This window comes from Ornithodoros turicata, chromosome 1 (genome assembly GCF_037126465.1).
Source record: "Ornithodoros turicata isolate Travis chromosome 1, ASM3712646v1, whole genome shotgun sequence".
Lineage (NCBI taxonomy): Eukaryota > Metazoa > Arthropoda > Arachnida > Ixodida > Argasidae > Ornithodoros > Ornithodoros turicata.
In genome coordinates, this window is record NC_088201.1 from 70,762,567 (window position 1) to 70,776,755 (window position 14,189).

The following is a 14,189-nucleotide window of genomic DNA, read 5'->3' on the forward strand; positions in this document are numbered from 1 at the left end:
TGAATTACTCTTTACGCCTTGATGCCAATGTTACAACCACTGCATGTTCCATACTGCGGTTTTAAGGGGTGGGCATACGCTCTTAGGGATTTTATTTATCTTCCACCAGAGGGCACAGTGGAGCAATGTAATTCGAATTACTGTCCCACATTGGTGTGCCAGTGGTGCTACCACTGCACGTTGCATATTGCAGTTTAAAGGAGCGGTGCACACAGTTTTAGGAATGTTATGTAACTTCGTCCAGAGGCACAGTGGAGCAGTGTATTTTGAATTACTATTTACGCTTCGACGCCAGTGGCACAACCTCTGCATGTTGCATGTTTAGGTTTAAAGGGGCGGTGCACACGCTCTTAGTAATTTTATTCAACTTCTTCCTGAAGCACAGCAGAGCTATGTAATTTGAACTATGGTTTATGCTTTGATGCCAATGGTGCAACCACCGTCATGTTGGAGCCGAAAGGGGCTGTGTACACGCTTTTAGGAATTTTATTTAACTTACAGAAGCAGCATTTAACTAACAGTGAAAGTTTAGTTACTGTTTACCGCTTTGGTATGAGCGGTGCAGCTAGTGACATATTGCAGTTGAATGCGGTGGTGCACACTCTATTAGGTGTCTATTTAACTTCCAGAGGCACGGCAGAGGGGGGGGGGGAGTAACGTAATTCTAATTACTATTTACGCTTCGATGCCGGTGGTACAACCTCTCCAAAGTCTCCAACATCGTGCGCCTCGCCAATACTGAGGCGAACGCCTTCTTTTTTTCTTTTTTTCGTTCTTCATTTTTGCAGCGCCGCCCGTCGCGCGACTCGACTGGTTAATCTCGCTAGCAGATGATTCTCGGTGGCCAATGAAACACACTGCCATCTGACGTCACGAGACACGTTGAGCCGCTGGGCGAGGTCGTCGCCGCTGCGTGCTCTCTTCTTTTTCTCAAGCAATTTTCTCAGCAAAATGGCACTTCCCAAATGAAATATTTTGCGTGACGGTTCCTGAAGGTAGTATGCCTATAGACAAAATAAAATGATAAACGATTCAAGTGCCTTCCATGCTCCTTTAAGAGTTTTTATTGAGCCTCTGCCACAGCACAGCGAAGCAATACAACTTGAATTACGATCTACAGCTTTGGTGCCAGCGGTACAATCACAGCATGAAACAGTTTAAAGGGGCGGCGCACAAGAGTTTTTGGTACTTTTCGTTAATTTTATTTAAAGGACATTTAAAGGTGAAAAAATCTTGCGGCACAAAAGAGGCTGATACTTTGACACCGACGCAAAAAGAACGGGATTCACCCGTCGTGTCCGCAAATTTAGAACTGCTGTAGAAACCGCAGTTTATGCTTTGCCTAGGGACGGGCCAACCGAATCCACAAATCCTCGAATCCTAGGTAGGAATTCGAGATTCGGGAATCCGGATCCCAGTGCCCAAAACGGCGAATAGAATCTTTCGAATCCACCAACCACGTTTGTTTAACAAGAGATAAACTGATGTTCTGAGGCTGGAACAACATAGAAGGGACAGATACAAACAAAGCCTCAAATTGCCTAAGAAATCAACGATGAAAGATGAAAGTCACTGAAAAGGTTAGCCAGCTGTAGGGATCGAACCCACATCTTCTGGATTGCCGGTCCAGGGCTCTACCAAAGGAGAGGCGTGTTAGCTTAGCTCAATTGGTAGAGCCCTGGACCGGCAATCCAGAAGATGAGGGTTCGATCCCTACAGCTGGCTAACCTTTTCAGTGACTTTCATCTTTCACGTTTGTTTGTTTATTTTTAAAACAGTCGCCTCCGGAGGCCTCCAAAAACCTGATTGGCCGGCGGTACCCGGGGCACGCAAAAATCACAACATAAAGCTCCGACATTACACGCTTAGAACTAACATGGTTTTGCTTTTGATTGTCTTTTAGTATTATGGAAAGAATGCAGAGTTTATGTATTTTCTGTAGTCTGTTAACAACATGTTAAATAAATTACATTTAAGAACAAGTATATGGGCATGTTTTCTCCTGAAAGTGAGTTATTATTAATTTTTATTTTTTCATTAAACTAAGATGTCAAACTTCTGCTTCAAAATGCTTTTCAGTGCAAGTGTATCTTCCCTTGGCTTTTTTTAAAACTCTTTTTTTAGGAAAGGATTCGAAAGATTCGAGATCCGTAACACTCGTGGATTCGCGGAACCTTCCTTATATTCGGATTCCGAAAATTATGGATTCGTCCCATCTCTAGCTATACCTCTACCTCTCCTTAAAGTGGGACTCCGTAACAAAATCACCTCAAAGGTTGTGGTATAACCGTAACCGTGTATCCGTATACACATGTTCTGTAAGGAGGTGTATACAGATGTGTAACCGTATTTCGTACACATGTTCCGTAAGGAACATGTGTACAAAATACAATGTAATGTAACGTAATGTACAACGATTGTACAATGTAATGTACAATGTAATAATAATGTAATGTACAACGAAATACAAATACAATGTACGACATACACATGTTCCGTAAGGAACATGTGTATGAAATATCTCGTTCCAAAAGTGCGCAGACTTTCTTCAAACTAATATATTACGAAGCGAGCGCTTCGCGTCTGCGAAGCGAGAGGGCACTGAATGCAACACACTGCTGACATCATCCGGCAAGGGAGAATGCAGGTTGCGAAGCAGACGACAATGCTGGGTGACGTCACGGTATCCTCCTCCGGATGAGCCACCCTAGTATAAAGCTCTGTTTTCTGCTCATCCCATTTCGGTTTCGGCTTGCTGTTGTCATCATTCACGAATCAATTACTCGCGCAAAATGAATGTGAATGTTGTATTCGGTACCGAGGGGTTCGCTCGTGTTAGGTGTGATTATCACCTTTTTTTTTTTCGAATCCTTGCGAAGTCTCCCTTTAGGAAGCGCAATCATTCGCAAAAGGCAGCTGTACAGCTAGCCTTTTAAAGTGGGGTAACGCCCTTGTATCATGGTGTCAGATGTATTAGCCACCATTTATGCTACGCCGTCTTGGTAACAGAGACGACTGCAGAATTCGGAAAGGGCGGCAGCAGAGCCCTTTAAAACGGGCAAACCCGCTTAAATCATTGTGCCAAATAAGACATATTATCAACGACTTATGTCTTGCCATTCCGCTGGGATTGTAACAGAAGCGACCGCAAAATTCAGAAAACGTGGCAGCAGAGCTCTTTAGAACGGACGAAAGCCCTTTAATCATGGTACCAAAGATATAATATCAACGTCTTATGTCTTGCCGGTAAAAGTACCAGGGTGCAGGGAGGCTGGTACATTGTAAAACAACGAAAAACGTGAGACAAGGAGCAAAAAGGGAACACACACGTGTCTTGTCATTTGGGATTTTTACATTCTACAGGGTTTGTAGGAGAGGCGACCAAAAAATTCGGAAAAGGTGGCAGCAGAGCCCTTTAAAACGGGCGGAACCCCTTTAATCATGGCGCCAAAGACATATTGCCAACGACTTATGTCATGCCATTCTACTGAGATTATAACAGGCGACCGCAAAATTAGGGCAGTAGCGGAACTCTTTAAAACAGGCGACACCCTTGTATCATGGTGCCAATATTATCAGCATATATCAGCATTGAGAGACATCAGATACATATTATCAGCATTGCTCAACTCATTGGAGGGTTAACATCACATCGCAACCTATAATTCAACTTCACACTCAACATAACATCACATCATTGCCCATCACTAACATCAAACCAAACATCACATCATTGCCAATCATCCAACATAAAACTCAACATCACGTTACATCATTGCCCCTGACTCAACATCACATCATTCTGAGTGATGTTACGGTGAATGGTGTCGGTGATGGCCATCATGAGCGAATTGGCCAACCTATGGGGGGTGCAAAGAGGTTGCGATGACACGAAGCCGAGAAGATCCAAAAGTTAAGGAACGCGAAGCCGAGGCCAAGAGACGATGGCGGGAGAACGAACAAGTACGCGAGCACGAACCCGTGGCCATGAGATGCAAACAGTCCCAGACGTGCGTACTTGACCATTCTTTAAAGCGCCAGGGTAACGAAGACGAAGGACACAACAACACAAGCGCAACTTTCAACGTTTTCCGCAGGCCGTAGGAATCTTGTATACAACGTGGGTGTCGCAGGAAACAAAATTGTTTTTGTGCACTAGAGACGGGCGATTATTTGACTCTTTATATGACTCCGTTGTCACGTAAACTGCGTATTATAGTCTCACAGGTGTAACCTCTTTTCTTCGACAAATAAGTATCCGATGATCCTAAGTCTTCTACAGTCGAGCCCCGTTTATCCGGACGGTGCCGTTCCTGGCGAAATCGTCCGGATACCGGGGCATCCGGATAAATGAAACGACCGAATAGAAACGTCCTGCAGAGCAAGGTTTAATTAAAACACTGAAATCTCGTCAATATCATCTGTTACATAGTAGTGTAGGTGCTCGATTCCTGCAAACTTTAGCTAATTGCATAGAGTTGAGCCACGCCGTTGTGCTGCTCGAAGAATGTCAGTGCGGACGCAAAGTGTCAATGTCGGAGCCTTGTTTCTCACTGGCGTCATCGGCACCGTCTTGCTGCATATCATCGGAGGCAACAGCAGCAATCACACCGTCATCAGTCATAGCTGCACACGCGTCATCATCCTTATGAACGTCAATGTAGTCAGAAACCGCAGCATCATCTACGACAGTCGCAGTGAGCCTCTGCATCAGGGATCACAGGTGAGCTAGGGGAATGTCTAGGTAGAAAACAGCGCAGAGACGGGACACGAAGAAGAAACAAGTGCACACACAGCGCTCTGTGTGTGCACTTGTTTCTTCTTCGTGTCCCGTCTCTGCGCTGTTTTCTACCTAGTTATGTACCAACTTGCCCAAATCTCCGCCTTAACTAGGGGAATGTCTTCATTGGCAAACGGGCCGTAAGCAGCAGGCCCTCGGGTTGGAGTTTTCCCCTCTAGAACCGGACAGTTGCTCGAGATATTTCCAAATAACTCGACTGGTCAACGTGACCCAACGCACACAAATAGAAAAGGGGGTCATCGTGCACGGTTGTCTCCCCTACGGAGGAATGTAGGTCCCTGACGTGTGACGGGAATATCCCCAACACAGCGAAAGGGGTGACGAAGCGGGGTCAGCGTCTCCTCTTACTCACGGTAGTCCGGATAACTGAAGCTGGATTACAAGAATTTTCGACTTTCGTTCCCTGGAACTCTTGTCCGAGTCCGGAAGCTGAAGTCCGGATAAACGAGAACAAAATACATGGAGGAAAATCCGTTCCCGTGCTTTTTGTCCGGATATCGCGGGATCCGGATAAATGAAGTCCGGATAAACGGGGGTCGACTGTAGTACATGTTCATCGCATCATCATCGATGTCGCGCCTAGTAATAATTACCTCATCGCAAAACATGTGAATGTGATTTTTTTTTAATGAAGCTATTCAGTTGATTTGAATAAACCATCGCATGCAAACACTGAACTAGCTGCGTAGCATCATTGAAATCTCAAAAGAAGTCAACAGCTCGCAATTATACGCTTGTACGAATGATGTCTGCGTTGCTGTTGAAGGCGTTCTTTTGAGTGGCTCTTTCCGCTGTGTAAAGCTAACAACTAGACGTGACTCATATGCTTCTTTCTGTGTTGTGACCGATCCCGATGGTTTTTCTAAGATTAACTCTGCTGATGTTTGGCTAGAAGGCTGCCTGTTTCGTGCCTTCATGGGCAGAATTCCTAGCATTGATGCCAGTTCGTCTTCTCAACAGCCTCGTACGTAACTATTCCGTGACCTAGCATGGCGAGACCACTCTCCGTGTTTTATCAAAATGTCCGTGGTTTGCGAACAAAATCTCATGAGTTTTCACTTAATCTTATGTCCTGCCACTACGACATTATATGTCTCACTGAAACCTGGCTTAACGATTCACATGTTCTTAAGTATTACTTTCCTTGCGAGTACAATTTCTTTCGTTGTGATCTAATACTTCTGGTATGCTTTTTGGGGATGGCGTACATATTGCAGTTCACACTTCGCTTATCGCCCATCAGCGGTTTGACCTTGTTCACGGGCATGAAGCTATCTGGGTTGCGATATCTCTAGGACCTAACAACTCACTCTTGATCTGTAACTGTTACTTTCCACCCCAATATGATCTAGCATATTTCGTAAAGTTTTTTGAAGCGCTTGAGTTGAACACCAATGTATTGAAGTCTCCCTTCCAATTACACGGGGACTTCAACGTTCCTGGTGTAGATTGGAACTCACTGGACCTGCCGCCATCTTCTGGACTAGCTAGAACAAAGGCAAACTAGTTACTGAACTTTATCAATTATCACGGTCTTATTCAACCAGACACATTGCGAAATGTGTCTGATAACACACTTGACTTGGTTCTTTCTGGTCTTGCTGTTGACAGTATTCAGCTTGTTCACCATCTTCTTGTACATCCCGATAAGTTTCACCCGCCATTTGTTGTTTCGTTTGACGCCCATGGGTCTTGTTATCAAAGCAGAGATGACAGGCTTCCGAGATATGACTACAAGCGTGGCGATTATCTCGGGCTGTATAACTTTTTAGCATCCGTAGACTGATCTGCGACACTCCGCATTGATAATGTTGACGAAGCTGTTATGCAATTCTCTGACATTGTCCTCAGTGGTATTAACCGCTTCGTTCCAGTAAAAAGATCCCGGTCTGGTTTTCGCGCGAGCTGAAATCGATTATGAGACGTAAACTTCATTACCACAGGAAGTACAAGTCTACTGGAAGGCATGACTGGTATGAAAAATTTAAAGAGACACGTAAACATATTAAACGCATCTTTAAGCGTGATTATGAAAGTTTCGTTCCGTCGTCATTACTCACAAACCCAAAATCGTTTTGGAAGTACGTAAGAGACCGGGTCTCCCCTCCATCAAATTCTATCACGCTCAAGCAGGGCGGTTGCCTTCTGACGGAGCCCTCTGTTGTAACTGGAAAGTTCGCCGGATTTTTCTGTTCAGCTTTCACACCAGTCACAACAACGAACACCATTTGTTTTCATCATCTGTCTCTGCTCCTAATGTCAACCTTGCTCGCTTTCAAATACACGAATCTGAGGTTAAACGTGCCATCTTGGAGCTGAAATTGAACACTTCAGCTGGCTTTGACCGCACCCCCAATTTCATTGTAAAAGGGTGCGAGCCAGTGCTTACCCCTATACTCGCGGCTCTGTTTAACAAGTCGTTAAACACATCGACTTTCCCTTCATGCTGGAAAAGAGCCATTGTTGTTCCCTTCCATAAAGGTGGTGCGCCAGCTGAGGTGTGCAATTACAGGCCCATCTCCTTGTTATCTTGTTTCTCTAAGATATTTGAGAAAGTGGTGTTCCGACATCTGTCTTTACTTTCATTCGTTTCTGTCTGATTCACAACATGGTTTCACTACCGGCAGGTCTGTGGAAACTAATCTTGTGACATATATTAACTATCTCAGCTTGCACATTGAAAACCATAAGCAGGTTGATTCTGTGTATTTTGATCTGTCTAAGGCCTTTGACACTATTAATCGTGAATTATTGATCACAAAGATGTCACTATATGGTATCTCACTTGCACTCTGCAAATGGTTTGCTTCCTATCTCTGCGGCCGGTACAAAATTGTTCGATACAAAGATGCATATTCTCATCCGTACTACATGACATCTGGTGTGCTCCAGGGATTTAACCTGGGGCCATTACTGTTAACATGTTTGTTAACGTCTTGCTAACCTGTGTACGTAACTGCCACGTCCTGCAATATGCTGATGACATTAAGTTATTTCGAGTCATTGATAAGATTCACGACTGTACCGCTCTGCAAGATGACGTTTCACGGATCCATCGTTGGTGCTCAAACAATTTGCATAACCTGAACATTTTTAAGACAGCCGTCATCTCTTTCACTAGAAAGCAGCATCCATGTCATTATACTTACTCCCTCGACTCTGTTCATATTAGACTTGAATCGTCCATTAAAGACTTGGGCCTTCATCTTGACAGCTCTTTAACTTTTCACACGCATGTAACTCAGCGGTGCACCTCTGCGATGCGTAAACTTGGCATCATCTCGCGGATCACTAAAAAATTTCGGGATCCGTCTTTCGCTTATTCTTCTCCACTGTGCTCCCTCTTCTTGAATTTGCATCAGTGGCCTGGAACTGCCTAAATATCACTCAGACCGCTGAAATAGAAAACGTTCAGCGACGCTTCATCTCTGTTTTTCAGCTTCGTCATCTTGGTTGCAGCACATACTATAACTGCTACCATATTCTGAACAAACTTGCTATCCCCACATTGTCTCATCGCAGAACGGTTCGTGACAGTCATTTCTTATATAAGCTCATACATTCTGTCATTGACTGCCCCGAATTACTATCGAGCATCAACTTCCGAGTGCCCTCACGTTCTCTGAGGTCTCATCTTGTTTTTTATCCTCACTCTTTTTCAAAGCTTCATCCAATCAACCGTTTACAACTAATCTTGAACTCCGCGTCACAACATTATGACACTGACATTTTCGCTCCTTCTCATGAGTTTCTTACAAGTATTAGTGCCATTGTTTCTGTTTAACTTCGTGTTTCTCTGTTAACCTTGTTGCCTTATTGTATAATTGGATGTCTTTGTTTTTCGTATATAATCTTTGTGGTGCACCAATAAGAAGACCCTAGTGGTTGTTTTTGGGCACCTGAACAAAAATAAAGTTGTTATTATTATTATTATTATTAGTTATTATACCTCCAATATATACCTATCTGTTGCATGGCGTCCTTTAAAACACACGCTTTTTCCCGACACAACATATATCCAAAAAGGTATGAAATGGTATCACGTACAGGATGCGTCACACGAGTTGCACATAACAGAGGGCCCCGTCAACCTCAATGAACCGCTTTTAACTGATAAAGAAGTTAGGCCCACTTTGTTCACCGGGTGTCTGTCAAGAATATTACTTTACAGTCATTACTAATTTCAGTCAGTTTATTTCGTCAGAAGTGCAAGGAAGCGTCGTTCTTACAACCAAAGAATGTTTTCAAACTGACGATGCACGTGAACTCCTGTTAAATCCACCGTGTAAATTCTGTACTGATGTTATTTCATTTTTATTTTCAGGCAGATAAATGACAGCTACACACCGTCATCAGCAGGATGGTAGCCTGTCTGGAAAACACTGACTGGGACAACAACTGAGAAATCAAGTTTCTTAGATAAATGCTTCGCGAATGGTTTACAAAATACACGCTATGGTGGTTCTGATCATGCGTATGCCTGATTTTACCACATGCAAGTGGATTTCAAGAATAATAGTTGCAAGGTGTCAGACAAATACGAAATGTATTCCTCGTATAACTGTACTCCTCGTATATTCCAAAGTAGTGCGAAACGTTGCAGCTCGGAAGAGAAAAAAAAAAAAAAATACAGACGACCACGGAAAGTGTTGCGCTTTCCAGCGGCAGCTGTTAGCCACTTTTGCTGACACTGACGTTGTTTTTGTTTTGTTTCTGTGGAACGGATTCGATATGTGCTAAAACTCCCTAATGTGTTGATTTCTTTTAATTCCGCGTTAGCGCCTCGAAACAACCGTACAGACGTGGGCAGATGGGGGGGAGGAGTGGTTTGGTGTGCGTCCTTGCCTGACTTCAGGAGGAATTGTGTCGTCATTCGACTGGGAAGTCTGCCACAAAACCCAGGAAAAATCTTAAACCCGGTGGTGGATTCAAACCAAATCATCGCACGTCCTTCGCTGCCACCACGGAGCGGACGCTTTTATTCATTCGGTCATGTCACTGATCGCTCACTGTGGCTGCAGAGCGCGTCTCACGTACTGTCGCCCACGTCGTCTGGACGAGGCCCATGCCGACCTACGGTCGGGTTTGCGGTTGCGCCGTACGCAAGTCATGTACGGTCACAGTGCAGGGACCGCCGTCCGTCTGCTGCAATTATATCGTATTTCGTACGCGTTTGGCAGTGCACCAAAGAGTAGTTTTTTTTATTAATTACTGGAAGGCAACTTCGAAACAAGGAGGAGGCGTACATAGGTAGGGCAACAACGACTCTTCGTCTTTTCCTTGTCTCGGGGTTTCCTTACATCATGTACCACCAGCTAGCCCACAACTCATATAACCTTCAAGGTTATGCGAGACATGATGCCGAGTGGCCTCCACACTTGGAATCCACACCTGACGTGGCGTCACGCTGCACACTGTCGTTTGTTTAATTATCGCGGCGCCTGTTCAGTACGGATGTTTAGAAGGATTGGAAGGATTGAAGAGATTCAGCAGATGAAAATGTCTTTACGATAGTTCCGTAAAGAGAGTACGCCAAGCACCAAATTCCTGTGCAGTGGCTGAGATCACGTTGCTGGTCTTAGATTTGAAAGATTTTGTTTTTTGTTTTGCTTCCGTGGAAGGCTTCCGATGTGTTAAAACCATCTAATGTCTGCTTCCTTCTGATGCCCCTGCCCCGCAAGCAGATACCGCTCTCCAGCGCCGCTTGCCCTTTCTACACCTGCGCGCGCACCTGTCACTCTGTTTTCGTCCTCTCTGGAGCGAAGAGGCGAGGAGGATTTTCGCACACGGACACGGCGATCTCCTGGAACCTTGCCGTTAACAGCTGCCGTTGTAAAAGCTTTTCCTTTGATCCCGACTTATCTTTATTGTAAGTTGCAATGATGCCACATTAAGCTGCATCGGAAAACTGATGGAAAGAGTGTTTTTGTGCCGTCTTGGCTGGTACATCGAAAAACAAGGTGTGTTTCCTCAGGAAATCGCCGGCTGGATTTCGTCGCCACCGCAGCTCTATGGATCGAGTTCTTGAGTAGTCTCTACAGTTCAGCATGCTCGTGCTCATCAACGGATCGTGGTATTAGTTTTCCTGGACATCCAGCGCGCATATGATACCGTTTCGCACATTTGTGCAATGCACGCCTTGCACATTTTTCGTGCATGAGGTCGACTCTTCAACTGACTCAGAGATTTCCTTTCTGACCGTACTGTCGCTGTTCGCACATCCCAAGGCCAAAGCCCTAAGTATAATGCTCGTCAATGGTCACGCAAGGAAGCATCCTGAGTCCGGTACTCTTTAATCGTCCTAAAACGGCCTAAAATCGATCATTCCTTGAAAAGTTGTGCACTCTGTGTATGCAGATGACGCTGCACTTTGGTTTAGTAGGAAAATCAAGACCTGGCATTCAGTGCAGCTTGCAGCTGGGTTTAAATAACATCCATAAATATCTCACGCAACTTGCGTTGGACCTTTCGTGCGAAAAGTGCGTCGAGCTATTCACACGCAAGGCTATGAAAAATTTCCCTCCTTGGGTCGGTGCCAAGGAGCTTGAGCCTGTACGTTTCCATTGCTTCCTTGGCGTGATCATGGACTCGAATCTATAAGCTGGAGTATCCACATTAAAGGGACTATCGGGTCCGAACGCTGTGTGTAAGACCGATACGGTAATGTTCGGCATGGTTTCGCAGTCTAGTTGGCCAAGTTTCTCTTCCGAAAACAGCTTACTTATTAAATAAGGGAGCTTTAAAGATTGGCATTCCTTCTTCAGCTACGCCAGAACGTCGTAAGCCGGGCACACGAATGGGAGCGAAGCCCAGGTGTTTGTCTCCGAAGTCATCTGCTTCGCGTTCGCACCGCAATTACATACTAAGTGAAACGACCTCGGTTAATATCCCGACTTTCGCGTACCACTGTGTGACGTTGCCATGTTCTGTGGAACACGGTGTTACGCTCCTGGCTGTACAAACACGTACGACGCTAACAAGAAACAGCATTCCACGAGTCGATCCTTCTCCGCGATCTACAGGCGCCATCACTCCCGCCCGGCGGTCGCACGCAAAGGTGTCCTTGCCGCTCCCTGATTGGCCTTGTCCGCGCCAAAGGGCGCTCACTGGTTGGCCTTATCCAAGTGACGTTTACAGAGAGGGAATTTCGGAATGCTCTCAACATCCGTTTTCTGCTGTTGCCATGCATTACATCAAATTGCACAGAAACAACTCCACTAGTTCACGTGGGATTTTTTTTGTTTGTTTGTTTGCGTTATCGTCGGCGATGATCGAGGAGTGAAATGGCGCTCTAGTTTCGGAATAGACCGCGAATAGATGCGATAGGCCCTCTAAGCACCTTGAAGTCAAAGTGCAGCGATAGCTCCCTGCTATTCAGAATCTTTCTAGCTCAGGATGGCACCGTGATCAGAGGTCGCTTCTTGCAGTTCACACAAATTTGGTGTGGGCGTGCTTTACAGCCTTCCGTTACTGCAGAGGATTTCCACAACATCATTAAATACCGCTTGGGGCCCGTTCGATCGTTACTGCATTGGAGTTCCAAGAATGGCTGAAACACGGCAGGCTTTGGCTGAAGCTGATGGACTCCCGATTGGGCTTCTACGTCAACGTGAAACAACTCGATAGTTCCTCCGTTTACGTGCGCACTATCGCCGACACCCGCTCCTCAGGAAAATTCGATACCGCCCTGAAAGTGACTTCTGTCGAGTGGCGCAGATGACAGGACTGAGCCTCAATGGCTTCGTAGCTCTGGACGTAACACTGCGGGAAGCACCTTGCTATCTACGGGCTCCGCCCACGTCTTCCGGATCTTCGGGAACGAAGATACCAAGTGCCTTCTCAAGTCATTCGAGCCCACTTGAAAGCCCTGGTAAAAGAGAAATGTTCCACTTCTGCAGCAGTATACACGGAATTCGCTTCCACCAATGGCAAGTGTGCCTCGGCATTCGTAATACCATCCGAAGGCGTATAGTGCAAGGACGACGCCTTTCGCATCCAACCTCATCAACAACTGGAGAATTCTATGCCATTCTATTTTTTCTGCCGCACATAGTTGATTTTACTCCGCGAGAATGGACATGAGACATGTTCATCGACTTAGAATCTTCACTGCAAGCTATTGAGAGCATAGGCATACGAGGTTCGTCCGCACTCCTATAGTTTCGGATGTGTTAGCGGCTTACCAGCATGTGTACGAAGCAGGACACAGGTTGATTTTCCAGTTGGTTCCAGCCCATTGAGGTGTCTTGGGAAATTAGAAGGCTGACAGCGCCTAAGAAGCAGCTTTCTCATTTCGGAGACGGACGAGTATTGCAGTGCTGAGAGGAGACCGTCGTTCCATTCTTCAACGTCTGGTGACACCCCTGGATTCCCGCGAATGAACAAATGATATTCTCCCCCCTCGCTCTGTGTTTACAAGGGTTGATCCAACGCTCGCTTTCCGGATGCCACGAAACACCTCTCGTCAAGACGCTGCATTAATTCATCGGATGCGAGTCAATGTGGCTTTTACAGCTCAGTGGCGTTACCGCCTGAGCTAAGTTGACTCTCCCAGATGCCGTCACTGCGGTGATCTGGAAGATATAGAGCACATCCTTCTTCATTGCCCGCACCACCAGCCTTCCCGAACCACACTTAGAAGGTCTTTTAAACAGCTGGACTCTCGCCCCCTCACTTTGCCAAAATTGCTTGGTTCATGGCCAAATCCAGCCCACGAATGCTCTTCCCTCAAAGCAATTCTGACCTTTTTGGACACCATAGGACTTCGATCACCAATTTTTCAATTTCACCAGATTACCACCAGCAATTGGGTAGAATAGATGATTTTAAAAAGATGCTCGCGTCACCAAGCGCGCGGCGCAAAGCAGCAGGGGAACTTTGGGGGACACTGCTTTGTCGTCTGCTCCAGTTATGGTTTACCCCGGCTGACGCTGCTGCTAGGCACACCGGGGGTGTTGTTCTTCTCCTTCTACCTCCGCCTCTGGCCGTCTCGTAATGCTCTAAGGCGCTACAAGTTCCCATGAGCCTTTGCGTGCCACAGGTGGCACTTGCTTTTCTAAAAAGGGCTATTACGAGGGGTGTTCAAGTCAAACCGGGACTTTCTGTCTCCTGAGTGTACAAATCGCTCGCGCTACTTCTTTTTCGTCATTTTCACACGCGACAGGCCTCCGCGTTTACCACGTGGTGGTCCAAAGTTTGTGCAAAACAGAAGACACGTGCTGGACAAAATGGCCGACAACGAGGCGAGCGCGCACATCGAACAGCGAGTTGTCATGAAGTTTCTCGTGAATGAAGGCGTAAAGTCATCTGAAATTCACAGAAGACTTCAGGCTCAGTATGGCCACGATACACTTAGCTGCAGCAAAGCGTTTGAGTGGCGCAAACGGTT

At 45.8% G+C, this 14,189-nt stretch overlaps 1 protein-coding gene across 1 annotated transcript in view; it reads left to right on the forward strand.

The window, feature by feature from the left end:
* Positions 1–9,269, forward strand: part of LOC135400529 (BPTI/Kunitz domain-containing protein-like) — a 145,449-nt gene extending 136,180 nt beyond the window's left edge. Inside the window, exon 5 of the mRNA XM_064632364.1 lies at positions 9,126–9,269. Coding sequence (XP_064488434.1) covers positions 9,126–9,133 — 8 coding nt within the window. The 3' untranslated portion in view covers positions 9,134–9,269. The remainder of the gene's footprint in view (positions 1–9,125) is intronic.
* The last annotated feature ends 4,920 nt before the right edge of the window (positions 9,270–14,189 follow it).